Source organism: Panthera tigris, chromosome E3 (genome assembly GCF_018350195.1).
Source record: "Panthera tigris isolate Pti1 chromosome E3, P.tigris_Pti1_mat1.1, whole genome shotgun sequence".
In the NCBI taxonomy this organism is placed as follows: domain Eukaryota; kingdom Metazoa; phylum Chordata; class Mammalia; order Carnivora; family Felidae; genus Panthera; species Panthera tigris.
The window spans coordinates 5,283,521-5,301,255 of NC_056675.1; the positions used below are offsets into that span (position 1 = coordinate 5,283,521).

The 17,735-nt window shown below is 48.9% G+C and overlaps 1 protein-coding gene across 2 annotated transcripts in view; it reads left to right on the plus strand.

The window, feature by feature from the left end:
- PMS2 (PMS1 homolog 2, mismatch repair system component) overlaps positions 1-17,125 on the plus strand; it is a 27,621-nt gene extending 10,496 nt beyond the window's left edge. For both annotated transcript variants that reach the window (XM_007081103.3, XM_007081102.3), the window contains 8 exons: positions 250-349; positions 1,489-1,573; positions 2,892-3,047; positions 5,626-6,511; positions 10,845-11,012; positions 13,263-13,363; positions 13,571-13,740; positions 16,467-17,125. In XM_007081103.3, the coding sequence (XP_007081165.2) occupies positions 250-349; positions 1,489-1,573; positions 2,892-3,047; positions 5,626-6,511; positions 10,845-11,012; positions 13,263-13,363; positions 13,571-13,740; positions 16,467-16,610 (1,810 nt within the window). In that variant the 3' untranslated portion in view covers positions 16,611-17,125. The remainder of the gene's footprint in view (positions 1-249; positions 350-1,488; positions 1,574-2,891; positions 3,048-5,625; positions 6,512-10,844; positions 11,013-13,262; positions 13,364-13,570; positions 13,741-16,466) is intronic.
- The last annotated feature ends 610 nt before the right edge of the window (positions 17,126-17,735 follow it).

The window sequence follows — 17,735 nt, forward strand, 5'->3', positions numbered from 1 at the left end:
TGTTTTGAACCCACTGCATTTCCTGTGGTGGATTCATTGACCGTAGGAGCTGTAGAACATGCCAGGAGGCCTGTGTCCTTTTTATGATTTATCAGAGTGGAACACAGACACGCATCAACTGAAATGTTAATACTTATCAGTGTGTAACCAGGTGTTATATTTTATTTTGTTTTTACTTTTGAATGTGCCCTCTGACATGTTACTGTTTCCATTCTGGAATCCTGTCCTTACCGTGTGAACATTGTACAGCATCTCTGGTTTCATTTCTCACTGTGCTCATGGTGTTGGAAGAAGCTCGACAGACAGACAGTTTTTCTTTATCAATCGGCGGCCTTGTGACCCGGCAAAGGTATTTTTTTTTTTATGGTTGTTTTTTGTTTTTTGTTTTTTTTGAGGGAAACTGAGAGAACACAAACAAACAGGGGAGTAACGGAGGGGGTGGAGAGAGAGAGAGAGAGAGAGAGAGAGAGAGAGAGAGAGAGAGAATCCTAGCAGGCTCAGCCCTTGTCAGCACAGAGCCTGATGCGAGGCTCAATCCCGCATCTCTGGGATCATGACCTGAGCCAAAATCAAGAGTCAGACAGACGCTCAACTGACTAAGCCACCCAGGCGCCCCTAGACTGGTCATCTTGATAGGGTTTTAGTGTTTCGGTTTTGATTTTGCATTTTCAGCAATATTGTACCTCGGTCATAGATTCTGTTTTCTGGTGGCACTTGAAAGTGACTTCTGTCTGTTGGATATGGTTCAGTATTGTGCATGGTGCAGTTTTATAGTTTATCTCCAACACTTTTAACGATGATATTACAGAATCACATAAATACATTTCTCTGTACGTTGGAGTGTGTTTAATGAGCATTTAAATTGCACCTGCAGCATGTTGGCACTGAAGTTAAAATAACATAATAAACAAATAAATAGGCTGCACCTACATCTTTTGACATATCTTCAAAAGCAGCTTTGGATTGGAAAAAGATTCAGGTTTAGGGATTGATGACTAAAAATATCCCTTTGAGGGGCATGAGGAAACTTTTTTGGGCAATGGATAGATATATTGATTATCTTGATTATGATCTTACTGATCTTGATTGTAAACTTGTCAAACTGTATAGTTTATTTTTTAAACATTTTTTTAAGTGTTTATTTTTGAGAGAGAGGGGGAGACAGCGTGTGCATGCAAGTCAGGGAGGGGCAGAGAAAGAGGGAGAGAGGGGATCTGAAGCCAGCTTCATGCTGATAGCAGTGAGCCTGATGCGGGGCTTGAACTCACCAACTCTGAGATCGTGACCTGGGCCGAAGTCGGATGCTTAACCGACTGAGCCACCCAGGCACCCCTCAAACTGTATACTTTAAATACATGTAGTTTATTGCAGGCCCCGCTCTACCTCAGTCAATCTGTTAAGATATAGCCGTGTAGTGGCTGATTAGAGCAGCGTGTTGGGGGACAGACAGGAATGTTTGTTCTTTTTTAACCTTTGTTTTGTACGTAGGTTTCCAGACTTGTGAATGAGGTCTATCATATGTATAATCGCCATCAGTATCCATTTGTTGTTCTTAACATTTCTGTTGATTCAGGTAAGTTCCACTGAGCTTTCCGTCACGTTGGTGACTTACCCCTAAAAGAAGAAAATGAAATCATAAAGCCACGATATGACCAGAAAGGATTTTTGTGGCAACAGTTGATGGCAGTGTATTTTTTGTTTACAGACTTTTAATTATATTGTATAGACTTTTATTTTTTATACAGGCTTTCTTGCTTTCTGCTTGAGACCAGGTTAATGGTATTATTAGAAAAATAGGACTTTTTCATGGCACATAAGGGAGAAAGCAAACCAAATGTTCCCCCTGATTTTAAAAATAATGCTATTTTTCTTCTGATTGGGAAAATTCTGGTTTATTGTTATCTAGGATTTTTTCCTAGGTACTTAGAAATATGTGCATGCCTTAAAATACATAATGCTATATATATATATATCCCTACTCATATCCTTTGTAAAAGGGAGAAAATAACTTTGGGTAAGTTTGTATCAAGCTCTTTATCCTTTGACATAAATGGGGTTTTTTTTTCCCATGTCCTAAAAATTATTCAGAAACATGATTTTAACATCTGTACTCATTATATTCCAAGGTACAGATGTATCTTAAACTTTTTAAATTCTTACCCTTAATTCAGCTGTCTTCAGTTTTTAGAAATTTAAATACTATCGTTATATTAAATAGTTACCTATATCATTGGTAATTTCCTTAAGATACATTCCTAGTACTAGAATTAGTGTGTCCATGACTAGGATCGGGCTGTACTCATTTACACATCTAGAGCCGTGTATTGGGTAGTGTCATTTTTTTTTTAATTTTTTTTTAACGTTTATTTATTTTTGAGACAGAGAGAGACAGAGCATGAACGGGGGAGGGTCAGAGAGAGAGGGAGACACAGAATCTGAAACAGGCTCCAGGCTCTGAGCCATCAGCCCAGAGCCCGACGTGGGGCTCGAACTCACATACCGCGAGATCGTGACCTGAGCCGAAGTCGGACGCTCAACCGACTGAACCACCCAGGCGCCCCTGGGTAGTGTCATTTTTAACCAAACTCAGTGGGCGATACTAGAAGGACCTTATTTTGGCGTGCAGTCTTCTATCCTATGTTTTCATGTGTTTATTTGCTCTTTCTTTATTTTTGCAAATTAACCGTTCAGATACTTGCATATTCTGTCCGTTTAATAAACGGTTTATCTTTTCCTTGTTTCTCTGAAAGTGCTGATTTTACAGTTTATGAATATTAGTCTGGACACTGCAGTGTTTTTAACAGTACTTTTGGTAAGCACAAGAGAATAAAATAGATGGGGAAATTCCTGTTAAAGGTGATTTTGAACATGTCTTTTTTTTTTGGCCTTAGAATGTGTTGACGTCAATGTTACTCCCGATAAAAGGCAAATTTTACTGCAAGAGGAGAAGCTTTTGTTGGCAGTTTTAAAAACATCTTTGATAGGAATGTTTGATGGTGATCTCAACAAACTTAATGTCAGTCAGCAGCCGTTGTTGGGTATTGAAGGTAAGAAAATACACAGGTGTACGGATAGCTTCGGAAACTCACTATCCTTTTTTTTTAAATTTTTTATTTAATTTTTATTTAGAAGAGAGAATCTGAGGCAGGGTCTGCACTGATAGCATGAAGCCCAATGTGAGGCTCCATCTCACAAACCGTGAGATCATGACCCAAGCTGAATTCAAGATTCGGATGCTCAAACGACTGAGCCACCCAGGCGCCCCCAAAATCTCTGAGAGGATGTGTCACACTAGGCAATGTAGAGCTGCAGATGTAAGGAAATCGGGTAACAAGAGAAATGGAAGGCACATTTGGCACATCCAGGGATGTGTTCTTACCAGGACTCAACCGTTTTCCTTTAATAAACACTCCTGATGGCTGCAAACCTTTAAAGTCGATTCTGACCATTTTTGCCCATTTTTCTCATTTCTTTACGGAGTGGGGAATTTCTGGGGGCCCTCGCGCTGCCATTTTCCCACCCGTCACCCCTGTGCCTTCTTCGCTGAGTGGCGTATGGGAATGAGCGTCACCACAAAGCTGATTCAGGATGTGTAGTAGTGATAGGTACAGTCATTATTTTATTGCCTGGCCCTACGTGATCAGATATGTAAGTGGTTTTCTTCTTTTTGATCCAAACCAAGAGCAGCTGGGACTTCTGGGAGGGGGCCCAGCGTTGAGCTCCAGCCGCCTTCTTTGGCAGAGGGAAGAGTTGGCCATTACCCCTGCCCCCCATGACCACATCTCCTTGGGGTGCACACTCTCTTCTGCCGGCCAGCCTGCCCTGATCTCCATGTCTGTATGTGCAGAGATGGTGGGCGCCCATCAATGCGTCTTCCGAGGGGGGAAGACCAGAGCTGCTGAGGAAGCTGAAACTGGAGTGTGGCAGAAGGCTAAGGTGACAGACGGGTGTGGCTCCCAGTGAGAGGAGAGGTTGTGGGATGACTTTGTGAGCTGAGGGTGCGAGGAGGAGCTGGAAGGGGCTTGGCGGGGGGGCGGGGGTGGGGGTGGGGTTGTTGGCAGGGATCTGAGCCGCTCTGTCCTAACGTTCCTTACACCCCAGGGGCGGGGAGAGGTCAATTTGGAAGAGAGCAGGCAGGCTCTGGTTTTGATAATCAGGGCATAAGGTGGAGGCGGAGCTCCCGAGGGGTGGAGTGGAACAGGAGCGCAGAAATCCGGGCAGTAGAGTGGCAGAGCTTCGCTTTGGACGCGGTGGGCGCCCGTGAGCCCTGGCCGTCCTCGGCGTGGGGTGGCGTGGATGTGGATGTGCGCGGGGATGGAGTGGAGGCTGCTCCTCTGTATGTACATCTCTGTGGAGGGGGCCACTCACAGACACGCTTCGCCAGACGCTACCCTGTAAGGACAAACTGCTCAAAATACCGGTGCATCTCAGTTGCCCAGTTGAACCGATGCCCCTTTCGGCCATTGTATTGGAAACAAACAAACACGAGTGTATCAGCCCTGAGGTCAAGAGATGGCAGCCGTAGAACCACCCTGCTTCCCCTTCTGCTTGCGCCGACCCCCTGTGGTAACCATCTTCCTCACTTCTGACACCACAGATTCATTTTATCTGCTTTTAATTTCTGCTTTTTTGCGTCTTGTTTCTTTCTCTCATTACCTTGTGGGATCCGTCCATGTCACATGGCAACTCATTCATTCGTTCTCGTTGCTGTGTGGCATTCCGTTGTAGTTCTTTTTTTTTTTTTTTATTTTTGAGACAGAGAGAGAGAGAGCATGAACAGGGGAGGGTCAGAGAAAGACGGAGACACAGAATCTGAAACAGGCTCCAGGCTCTGAGCGGTCAGCACAGAGCCCGACGTGGGGCTCGAACTCACAGACCGTGAGATCACGACCTGAGCCGAAGTCGGGCGCTCAACCGACTGAGCCACCCAGGCGCCCCTCCGTTATAGTTCTTAACGGCATGATTTCTTTGTGGATGGTTGGGTTGTTATGGCCAGAGCAGCCGTGGACACCCCTGTCTGTGGCTCTGGCGGGTGTGGGTGTGCCAGGAGCGCAATGCCACCTGCAGATGCGTCGTGTTTAGATTTAGGAGCTACTCCCAGAAGGTTTCGCAAAGCGACTGTACCGATTTCACTACCGCCAGCAGTATTTACACCTTCTTTTTAAGCCTCATCTTTGCGAACTTTTGTCGATTGTTAAATTTTCGCCCATTCTGGTGATCGTACAGTAACATTAAAGTGTGGCTTCAATTTGTATGTCCCTTACGATTAACCATTGTTGTATGTTCTGTTAGCCGTCTCTGGATCCCTACTTTTGTAAAACGTATCCTCTTTTTAAAAAAAATTTTTTTTAACGTTTGTTTATTTTTGAGAGAGAGAGAGAAAGACAGAGCACGAGTGAGGGAGGGGCAGAGAGAGAGAGGGAGACACAGAATCCAAAGCAGGCTCCAGGCTCTGAGCTGTCAGCACAGAGCCCGACGCAGGGCTCGAACTCATGAACCACGAGATCATGCCGTGAGCCGAAGTCGGCCGCTTAACTGACTGAGCCCCCCAGGAGCCCCCAGAAATACCCTTTTTCTCCACTTCATTGCAGCCCCTGATACTCTCCTCTGCTCCTATCTACTCAGGTAACTTAATAAAAAAGCATTCGGCAGAAATGGAGAAGCCCGTGCCAGAAAAACAGGATGATCCTGCTTCGTTAAGGACTGGAGGAGAAGCGAAGAGGGCAGTGACCATTTCCAGACTGAGAGAGACCTTTTCTCTTCGGCACACGACAGAGACCAAGTCTCAGGGCCCGAGCACCACCGAACCGAGACGGATTTCTCCAAGACAGAAGAGACACGTCCAGTGTTCTGGAGCTCCAGACTCCCCGTGTTTCCAGAAGTGCGCCTCGGGCACAGGCTCGTCCGGCCCTGGCGGGGAGGCGATGCGTGTGCGCGGGGGCCCCTGTGACCGCAGGGACGGAGCGGAGATGGAGCAGGACTCGGGGCACAGCCGTACTTCGGCCGGCCCGCGGGAAGGGCCCGGCACCCCAGCAACGGGCGGTCAGTCCGGTGGCGCCTGTGCAGCAAACTCCCCTGAGGACAGGTTTTCACAGGGAAACGAGGAAGCTTCTGAGAAGTTGCCTGAACTTGACCGTCGCTCTGCAGACACGGAGCGCGGTTCCGATCACGAGGACGGTGGACGTAAACATAGGGTCTCGCCTCCGCCCGTAGATGCATCCTCCCCAAGCACACGGCGTTTCAAAAAAGACAGCATTCCTTTGAATCCTGACCTCCCTCAAGGGTTGGTGACTGCGCAGAACACGTCAGCGTCTCAGGTGGACGTGGCTGTTAAAATCAGTAAGAAAGTAGTGCCCCTGGCCTTTTCCATGCGGTCTTTAGCGGCACGAATAAAGCAGTTACGTCACCAAGAAAGGCCACAAGAAGGCGAACAGAATTACAGGAAGTTCAGGGCAAAGATCTGCCCCGGAGAAAACCAAGCCGCCGAAGATGAACTGAGAAAGGAGATAAGGTAACGTTCTTTCATAGGATGAGCTGCCGGGAGGGGACGAGGCTGGTCCTTCCAGGCCCTGGTTTTGCTCCTCTGGCTGTCAGGACAGTCCTCCCTGGGGGCCTTCTCTGCACCACAGATGTGACATCTCCTGATGTCACCCTTTCCCAAGCTTCTGTCTCCCCCTCTCCCAGCCCCGCTTTCTCTCTGCCTTCTCTGTGCTCCTCGAAGATTCTAATTTGGGAGTCTGTTTCCACTCTACGGATTGCTCATTAGCCCTACTGGTGCATCCTTGGTGATGCTGTTTCCACTCGCTACATTTTCATTGCCCCTCATATGCATCAAATTAACTTTCTTTAAAGAGGTCTTTCTCGGTGAAACCTTTCAAGAATTGTTTCCTTAGATTTTCTTAGCACATCCTGTCCATTTAGTTCAAATTAATCAGGGCCTCCTCAACCCCGATCTCCTTCCTCTTCCCCAAGGTTTCACAGTGACTCCTCCCTGCACTGAATCCATGGAGGTTTTAGTGGACATTACTATTTCCCATGATTCATTAAAAAATTTTTTTTTAATGTTTATTTTTGAGAGAGAGAGACACAGAGTACGAGCAGGGGAGGGCCAGAGAGGGGGACACAGAATCTGAAGCAGGCTCCAGGCTCCAAGCTGTCAGTGCAGAGCCCGACATGGGGCTCAAACCCATGAACCGTGAGATCGTGACCTGAGCTGAAGTTGGACGCTTAACTGACTGAGCCACCTAGGGACCCCTCCCATAATTCATTTTAATGCATATTAGGAAAAATTATAATTTATTATCAAACTTGCGATTTCCAGAAGATTGTGTAGGGTAAGGTTAAGGAAAAAACGAGAGTCAATTTCAAGAAAACTGTTAATACTGATAAGAGAAAACACTGGTCACCACCACTTTCTTGACAGTAAACACGTACAACATTGTAACTTCTAAAAACGATGACTTCTCTTGAAATATTTAACTTTGATCTTTTTAAAAAATTTTTATGTTTATTCATTTTTGAGAGACAGAGCATGAGTGGAGAAGGGGCAGAGAGAGGGAGACACAGAATCCGAAGCAGGCTCCAGGCTGCAAGCTGTCAGCACAGAGCCTGATGCAGGGCTTGAACTCACAGTTTGTGAGATCCTGACCTGAGCCGAAGTCGGAGGCTCAACCGACTGAGCCACCCAGGCGCCCCTTAACTTTGATCTTTTTAAAGCATTGTATATCTCTTGTCTCAGTAGATACTGAGATGTGCTGTGTCCTATACACAGAGCACCAGTAATTACGTTGAAATTTTATGGCACTTTTGGTTTGGACTGCACAGGCTTTGCCTGATTTTGATAATCAATTCTTCAACAGCAAGCGTTACGTTAGATAATTCCCTTGATATTCATGGTGCCTAACATTGGGAAAGGTTTTTAGGAAATAGTTCATTTATTTATTTTTTCCAAAAGTTTACTTATTTTGAGAGACAGAGAAAGAGAGCACAAGCAGGGGAGGAGCAGAGAAAGAGAGAGAGAGTCCCAAGCACTGATGGTGTGGAGCCTGTTGCGGGGCCTGAAGATCATGACCTGAATCGAAAATCACTAGTTGGATGCTTAACTGACTGAGCCACTCAGGCACCATAGGAAATAGTTCCTTTAAATTGTGTGTGATTAAGGGGGGGGGTGAACATCTTTGGGTGGGGTCTGGGGCCTGTGAACGCTCAGGGACACAGTGAAGAGCTGGGCTCCTGGCTTACATGCACGATCGTGGAACACGTGCTTGATGGAGAAAGACCTGTAAGGTGCCCAAAAGGCAAAGTAATTATGCTTTCTCTTTGGGTTCTTTTTTTTTTTTTTTTTTTTGAGAGAGAGAGAGAGAGAGAGTGCACACATGAACGGAGGGTGGGGAGGGGGCAGAAAGAGAAAAAGAGATAGAATTCCAAGCAGGCTCCAGGCTCAGCACAGAGTCTGACTCGGGGCTCGATCTCACAGACCGTCAGATCATGACCTGAGCTGATACCAGTAGTCGGACGCTCAACCGACTGAGCCCCCCCAGGCATCTGACTCTGGATGCTTTCAGCCTTCTCAGTGAGTGAAATCAACTGTAATTTTTAAAAGCAGTGATTTTAATTCAAATATTCATCGATCCCATGTTATGGTAGTTCTTGAATTTGGAACACAAAAGAACCGCTTAGGATGCTTGTTCAGAAAGTGGAACCCGTGGTCAGCCTCCGGAGATTCTATTTCAGTAGCTGCGGTAGATCGTGGGTGTGGAGCCCAGGAATCTGCATTTTTGCCAGGTACCCCAAGTGCTCCCTTTGAGAAACGCTGATCTACAGTGGGCCTGGCATTGGCATCTGGCCTTCGGTGCACGGCTGCTGAAACGCCTTTTGTTCTGAGCTGTCCTGCCGATGATTTTCCCAAGACATGTCCGGAGCGGAAGATGAGGCAGTAATTGAAATACCGTGGTAGCATTTACCAGCTTTTGTGTTTCTGTTCTGAGTTATAACCAAATAGAGCAAGTCGTACAGTTTTGTTTCTTCTTCGTTGTTTGAGCCTGATGCTACTTTTTAAGTTTACGGTGGGAGGTACACCTGCAGAGACAGAATGCCTGTGTCTTCAGGCCGGTACAAGTTCTTCCCACGGGGACTCTATCTGGGGAACCAGAGCCAGGGACTTGGTGTTGGTGCTGCTTACAGGTGTGTTGCTTCTCAGTTGGAATCCACTGTAGGCTCCTTACTTTGCAATCTCTGAGGCCATGTGAGCATCTCTGCTGGTGCACTTCTAGACTTTGTCAGTAGGGGGCGGTAGAGGGACGCCGCGAGAAAGCATCGGATCCCGGCCTCTCCTTCCTTCTGGCTGCCCTGGTCTTTTCCTCCTACAAGGCAGCTGCCAGCAGGAGGCCCAGCATTGCTCACTCTGTTTGCTACCTCTGTGTTTCTTAGCTAAGTAGTTAATTACCTTCTACTAGTTTACCATACCTGGTTATGAATTTCCTCTGTTCAAATCTCTGGTGTGGTTTTTGTGTCTTGATTGGACTCTGACACGAAATTACTGCCAGGGAATGGTCCCAGGAGACGCATCCTCACAGACAGGGTTTGGGGATTCGTTTGGTCCTGACCTTGGACTTGAGCTCAGTGTGAGCTCCTTGCCAATAGGAAATGGGAGCTTAGTAATCCATGGCACACGGAGGTGTCGCTGTCAGACCATCACCCACGGTTGACTGTGGCAGAGCTCCAAGCAAAGCAAGTCCCACGGGAGCCCAGGTGGGTGCTGTGGTGTGGAAGGGATCTTCCTCGCTGCTCTGGAGCACTCGCAGAAAGAAAGGACTGTCTCAGGTCTCAGCTCGAGTCCCGTCTGAGCACCACAGGGCTGATCCTCACGAAAACCCATTTTCACAAAATTTGGTTGTGTGGGGTACAGAATGGCAATGTCGTTTTCTCACGTGAAGATCTGTGGCGGTATCTGTCTTGTCTGCACTGACGCACGTAGTCATGAATGGAATTGGATTTTGAAGCCACCCACCAAAGGACCCGTCCGTGAGCTTGGCAGATGTTAGAAGGATTGATACCCAGGATTAGTGAAAAGGCACTTTTACACACTTAACAAATCTAGGGATTTATCGTACAGAAATAACCCCAGAATAGAGTGGATTTCTGTCCATGAACGTTTGCTGCAGCGTCGTTTGCGTTACTCAAGATGAAAACACCCGAAAGTCGTTCAGTAGAGGATTTGTCGGACAGGTTATGGTACGTGCTCACAGTGAGCTCCCGTACGGCCACTAGAAAGAATGAAGGAGATCTACTTGAATGGGTCCGAAAAAGCACTGAAGATGCATTGTTAAGGGAGGGGCGTAGAACGGCCTGAAGAATTATGATTCCATTTTGGGGTTTTTTTGTTTTTTTTTTAAATATTTATTATGAGAGAGAGATAGAGAGCAAGCGGGAGAGGGGCAGAGGGAGGGAGACCCAGAATGCCAAAGCAGGCCCCACAATGTCAGTGCAGAGCCTGATGCGGGTCTTGAACTCACGAACCCTGAGATCATGACCTGAGCCCAGATCAAGAGTTGGACGCTTAAGTGACCCAGCCACCCAGGCACGCCCGTTTTTTTTTGTTTTGTTTTTAATATGTAAACAAAGGTCGGGGAACATACACACCAAAAGAACAGTAGTTACTGATGCCATCCTTGGGGAGCTGGATGAACGAATGAATAATGTCACCTTTAAAAGTGGGATTATTAGGGACTTTCTCTAGTTTATGTTTCTGTATTGTTCATTTTCCTGTTACAGTCTCTTTTATAATCAGAAAAGTAATCTTTTAAAAATCACGATGTCTCATGATGAACATTTTCCACATGCAGTAAAACGATGTTTGCAGACATGGAGATCATTGGTCAGTTTAACTTGGGATTTATAATCACCAAACTCAATGCAGATATCTTCATAGTGGACCAGCATGCCACGGATGAGAAGTACAACTTTGAGATGCTCCAGCAGCACACGGCCCTCCAGGGTCAAAGGCTTATCGCGTAAGTTCTTTCTGGTGTGCAGAATCTTCCGTGTTCTTGCACCCCTAAAGCTTAAGACCCGAGAGCGTATACGTACATGTGTGTGTGTGTCTCTTTTTTAGCCACAAGCGTCCCTGTGGCCGATTTTTATGCTTGTCACACAGCAGTCGTAACTGCCAGGCACTGTTGAAACCAGTGTGTGCCAGGCACTGTTGAAACCATTGACACGCGTTAACCATTGACACGCGTTGATTCATTTAGTCTTCCCAAACCTACAAAGTGGCTGCTGTTACCATCAGCACTTCACAGGTGATAAAATGGAGGCTCCCGGACGCAGAGGTTAGGTGACTTTCCCAAGTTCACACAGCTAATGTTCTTTATTTATCAAGCCCTTTGCCTCTTCCGGTTGGCCAGAAAAATCTGACGAAGGCCAGCTTATGGTACGTAACGTGTCTGTTTATAGCACATAGAACTTAGGTGTGCAGAAGGGTGGCGCTGCCTGTGTGTCTGTCCTCAGCTAGCATAGATCAAGTTCAGTGATTAGTCACCACAGAGCTTGGTATTTGTCTCTCCTTTGCCAACGCCTGTTTTAGGCTGACCGCTTTACAAGGTGGTGGGATGGTGTATCATGTAGACCAGAAGTCTTTTCTTAAGCCAAGTGATAGGAAGAGGTCATGGATTTTCATTTGGGAAGTTCAGTGACATAGAGAAATACACTGAGATCCCAGTAGGAGTAAATCCTGGCATGAACAGTCACTCAGCTGGGAGAAAGCACCGAGTTTACAGAGTAATCTATTTCCTATGGAATGGTTGAATTCATTTACTTTCAGTAGGTATTAATGGTAATGGAAAAGACATTTATTTTTTAATTTTTTTTAACGTTTGTTTATTTTTGAGAGAGAGAGAGAGACAGAACGTGAGTGGGGAAGGACAGAGAGAGAGGGAGACACAGAATCCGAAACAGGCTCCAGGCTCCGAGCTGCCGGCACAGAGCCCGACGTGGGGCTCGACCTCATGAACTGTGAATTCATGACCTGAGCCAAAGTCGGACACTTGACCGACTGAGCCACTCAGGTGCCCAGTGTAAAGACATTTAATAAGCTACTTTCTCATACTGGATTCTTCCTGCCTTTTTCACAGAAGTCTTTTATTTTTTAGCCATTTTGCATAAATAGGGTCTCGCTTGTGACATTTCAGGTTGCCCCAGGTAGTCACAGATCACTTGGGGTCCCAGATGGCCCATGCTCCAAGGATAAAGACCACAGGTCCTTCCTTTCCTACCAGGCCCTGCGTGGTCTGGCCCTCCCTAGGTCCTTCCTCTTGGTTCTCCATGCTTGAGCCACCTGGCCATCTCCTTTTCAGGCCGTTGACAGACCTGATGAATTCCTACCTGGTCATTTAGGAGAATGAAGTAGATCTTTTGTATGTGGCTCTGGAAACATCAGTGGGCCATCCTTGGGCCTTTGCACAGACTTGTCCCTGCCTAGAATGCTTGTCCCTGTGCTCACCCATCCATCCATTGGCTGATAATGGGCGCTCACCCCAGCTCTCAGCTCAGAGGTCCCTTCCTCAGAGACACCGTCCTCGACTCCTGTCTCCAGGCCCATCTCACTTGCTCTGGCTCTTATGGCACTGGGCGCCTCTGCCTCCTGATTGGCAGTGTACTTGGTAATTACAGTTTGTGTGACTGCCTGTTCAGTGTCGTTCTTCCCCACTGGTCTCTTACTCCATGCCCATCCTTTCTCCTGCCCTTATCAGTTCCGACTGATTAAGCACTCGCTGAACCAGGAGGACCGGTGGACAGATTGCTACGTGGACAGATGGCGCAGTCAATGATGCAGGCTCGGAAGGGACAGGATAGCAAAACAGATGCTCTGTGTTCTGCTTTCCGATGCCTGTGATGACCCAGCCGAGCTTTTCACATGGTCTGTGTTGCCGGAAGGAAAAATAGCGTTTTTATGTTGTATTGTTATCTTTAAGGAGTGGATTGAGAGAAACATGGGGTCACTGGGATGGGGTGGCAGGCTGAGGAAAAGCCAGCTGCTTTGGTGGTCATTTGAACTTAAAAAAAAAAAAAAGAAGAAGAAAATTAACGGGAAATTCTCAGGCAGTTATGTGATAGGAAAGGCACATGGCTGAACAAAGCGTTGTCGCTTACCTGGCTTTTTGAAAGGAATTCAAAGAAGCACGTATTGGCTTTGTTTCATTTCTGCTTTACAGCTAAATGTTTGACTTCGAGACTGGGTTTGAATCTCTTCTCTGTTTTTTCAGACCCCAGACTCTCAACTTAACTGCTGTCAATGAAGCTATCCTAATAGAAAATCTGGAAATATTCAGAAAGAATGGCTTCGATTTTGTTATCGACGAAGGGGGTGAGTGACGACGATGATGGGATTGTCCTGTCAGAGCCGGGAACAGTCTTTGAGGTGCCCTAGATGAGGATATTTTATCAGAGATGGAAACGGTTCCCCCAGAAAGGATTTTGCCTCTGCCCTGTGTCTCAGTGTTTGTTACACACAGGCGTCAAATGAAACGTACTTTTCGAATCGTGGACTCTTCTCCGAATTTTATTCTTCCAGCTCCAGTCACTGAAAGGGCGAAGTTGATTTCCTTGCCAACCAGTAAAAACTGGACCTTTGGACCTCAGGACATCGATGAACTGATCTTCATGCTCAGTGACAGCCCTGGGGTCATGTGTCGGCCTTCCCGCGTCAGACAGATGTTTGCCTCCAGAGCCTGTCGAAAGTCTGTAAGTAAACAACGCTCTTCTTCCAGGGCCCGGAGGGTCTGTTCGGGCCGGTGGTGGCACGAGTTCTCAGGCCAGCTGCTGACCAGGCAGCGCTGTCGACTGTGGCCGAGACTGCCACGGGTCATCGTGTGTAATACGGCCACATCCTTCTCTGCCAGTGTGATGTGTGAGCTCGGCGTGTCTGCCTTATCTCTGGCCTCTAACCCGTAATCGCTGTGACGTTTCACCGCCGCCGCTCAGCCTGTCCTGGAGGTGGTGGCAGTGGTGGGTCATCAGCCTGATGTCAGAGTGAAGCAGGTGCGTCTGGATCACCTGACCCCCGGGAGCAGCCGGGATGCCCTTCCTTCATCAGAGGCTCCACCCAGGTGCCGCCCAGGACACAGAGGGGACAAGGCAGATGAGGTCCCCCCTCTTTTCGGAGTTTAAGGTTTAGTGGGGAGGAAGAGACTTAAGCCAAAGTAGTAACTTCTGATACCAGTAGGCCCAGAAAAGAAGTTAAAACAGTATGGGGACAGGGAGTGGCCTCGGCCCCCGGTCGAGCAGTTGAGATTGGGAGGCAGGGAAGGGCCATGTGAGGAGGAGGCATCTGGGCTGACGCCTGGAAGGGGCATGGAGCCCCTCGGGGAAGAGCTCTCCTAGTAGAAGAAACAGCAGGTGCACAGATGGGGCGGGGGGGAGCGTGTGAGCCAAGCCAGAGTTGGCCTGTCCTGGAGGGGGTCCCAGATGTGACCCGAGCAGCGTCGGGACTCACACGGGGTCTTGTGATCCCGGTGGGAACTGGGGAGCTCGTGCGGAGGGCTGGAAGGGCTGAGGCGCAGGCTGTCGTGGGGGCGCCCGAATTTCTGGAACAAGGCTGCGGGGAAGCAGCAGCTTGCTCGCAGTTGGGGGGTGGGAGGCATAAAAGCTGATTTGGACGTGTGGTATTTGAGGCCCCATGAGGCTGTAAGTGCAGGCGTCTGGAAGACGGTCAGGTTAATGAATCCGAGCTCGGGGAAATGTCAGTCGGGGAGCAAAGTTCAGGGCCACCGTGCAGCCTGGGGATTGGATGAAGTTCGGGGAGGGGTGAGGGGAGAATCTGACTTCCGGCCACGGGTATTTCTTTGATGAAGACAGTGTTGGTGCCCCCACCCCGGGGTCGGTGAGCAAGAGGCAGGGCAGACTGGCCTGGGCCGGTGGCCAGGCGGTTTAGAGTGTCCTGCCTTAAGGTGCCACACAGACCCGGGGAGCCACAGGCCGCCCTGCCCTCCCCACCCTGGCGGGGCCGCCGCACTGTGGCTCTTCGTCCTCCCGTCAACACAGCTGCTGACCGTTGTGGGTGATCCTCTGCCGCACCCCGCGGGCCCGTGCCCTGCCGGCCCCGTCTGCTCGCTGGGCTCCTGCCACACGGCCACGTGCCACAGCCACGTGCCACGTCCCCAGCCGCACCAGCCTTCCTCCCACCCGAAGCCCTTTGCGCTTGCCCGCCTCGCATGCCGCCTTCATACACCCGCCCGACTCCCTCCAGCCCTGGGCTCTCCCAGGTCCCCCACGGAAGTGGGCTCTCCCGGCGCCCCCCCCCCCCCCCCGGATGACACCTGTTTCTCTGTTGACTTGTCTGGGGTCTGTCCGCCCCAGTGAGGTGGAGCACCCCACGCACGCTGCCTCTGGGGCTGTGCGTGGCACAAGGAAGAAGGAAGGTGACACACGTCTCAGGCTTGTCGTCTCACACCACCTCTCCTGGTTTCTCAGGGGCGCTGATTTCCAGTGCTTGCTGAGGGGCCCGCTCACCTCCACGGAGAGTTCAGCTAGAGATGAGCTGAGTGCTGTTTCATCAAGAGGAGGCAGGGACAGGAGCCTGAAGGGAGGGCGAGTGAGACGGGCAGTATCTGGGGAGGGAGGACCCGGGCAGAGGGCATGGCCAGCACCAAGGTCCCAAGGTAGGTGCTTGTGTAGTGCACCTGTGCAAGAGGAAAGGGGCAGGTGCCTTGGCTGCCTGGGTGGCTCAGTCGGTTAAGCGTCCCCCTTCAGCTGAGGTCATGATCTCACAGTTTGTGGGTTCGAGCCCCGTGTCAGGCTCTGTGCTGACAGCTCAGAGCCTGGAGCCTGCTTCAGATTCTGCGTCTCCCTCTCTCTCTGCCCCTCCCCTGCTCGCGCTGTCTCTCTCTCTGTCTCTCTCTCTCTCCTCTCAAAAATAAAATAGAAACATTAAAAAAATAAAAAAAGGAAAGGGGGTGCCGGTGTGCTGGAGAGGGGCAGGGAGGGATGCGCTCTAGCAGATGCAGGCACAAGGCCAGTGAGGGGCCAAATCCGCCGATGCACGTGGGCTTTTACCCAGGTGAGCATCGAGCGCTGGCAATGTGATCTGACAGCTTTTGAAAGGACTCACTGGCCGCTGAGTGGAGAACAGGTGGAGGGGGACAGCGGGGAGGTCTTGAGAGGCCCTGTGGTTGCCAAGGTGACAGGTCTGAGCGGCGGGAGAGCCGCTGAGACTGGTTGCATCCTGGACAGGTGTGGTCAGTGTCTGTAACAGAGGTGTGTTGCCGTAAAGGAGCCACGGAAGGGCTGGATTTCACAAAGCGGAGGGGGGCTGAGATAGCAGCGGGTAGGGTTCCTCGGAGGAAGATTTTTCAGGGACCGCTGTTTTGAGTAGTCATCGTGTCCATCCTCGTTGCAGAGAAAAATGTTGCTGGAGAGGTGCTCTTGTACCCAAAGCCATAAAACTTGGAACCGTTGTGTCTCCTACTCAGGTGATGATTGGAACCGCCCTAAACACAAGTGAGATGAAGAAACTGATCACCCACATGGGTGAGATGGACCATCCCTGGAACTGTCCCCACGGGAGGCCGACCATGAGACACATTGCCAACCTGGATTTCATTTCTCAAAAGTGACAACATCTCTCACTTTCTAGAATTGCACGTTTTATTGCAGATTTTTCCTTTTCAAAAGCAGGGTTTTAACGAGTCAGCTTGTTGCCAAATAAACCTGTTTGAAAAAAAAGAAAATGACCAGATCCACTAGAAATGATCTTGAGAACCTTGTCAAATCACGCGGAGCAGTGCTTGTACCGGCTTTTGTCCCGCACCAGAGTGTGTGTGCACACATACAGGCAAGAAGAACATGTCTTACAGAAACAGGAAGAATGCTTCGAAAGCCACCTGGGCCTCTGCTGCTGTGGCCTGAGGTATTTTAGTCAGCAACTTTCAGCCCGTAGTATGATTAAATTCATAATGGTTTAATTATAAAATTACGGTCCTTTTGGGTTCGGGGATGTCCACCCTAATACGCATTAAATTAAAAAAAAAAAAAAAAAAAACCCAAGAGAGATTCTCTGCCCAGCTGGAGGAAAATGGCCAAGTGGGGCCTGGGGTCACTATTTTTAAATATTCCCTGGCAAATGTTCGTAGGCAAGGGAAATAAAAGATTGACTTTTCTGTAACTTTAATGCTGTGATGTGGTTTTTTGGGGTGGGAATCGCAAGATGTTCCTGTTACTGGTCCTGAGAGCAGAAACCCTGTTGTCAGATAGTTTTTCGTGGAATCTCATCCTGCCGGAGACGAAAGCAAGTCCCTGTGGACCCAGATGCCTGTGGGCCGTACAGTGACCAGTGTGGCCTCCCCCCCCACTCAGCTTTTATTTGCAAACTTAGAATTCCTTAGATGTATTGAAATAGTCGAGTAATTATTGGCCCAAGTGCCTATGCTGTGGTGCCCTCCTACAGGATCTCATTTAATAGTTGCAGGAACTCTACAAATGGGGGTCTTAGGCAACCCCCCTTCCCCGACCGCTGTGTCCTAATCCAAGAGCCCTCAAATACGTGACGCGAGTGGCCAGAGGGGCTCTGAAGATGTGGTTGAGGGGAGGGTCATGAAGCGGGCACGATCCTGGATTGGCCGGGTGGGCCCAATCTACCCTGTGACTTAAAAATTGGAGAACCTTTCTCAGCTGATACCGAGGATGTAGGAAGGCCGCGTCGAGAAACTGGAAAAACAAAGAGATTCTCCTTTGGAGCCACC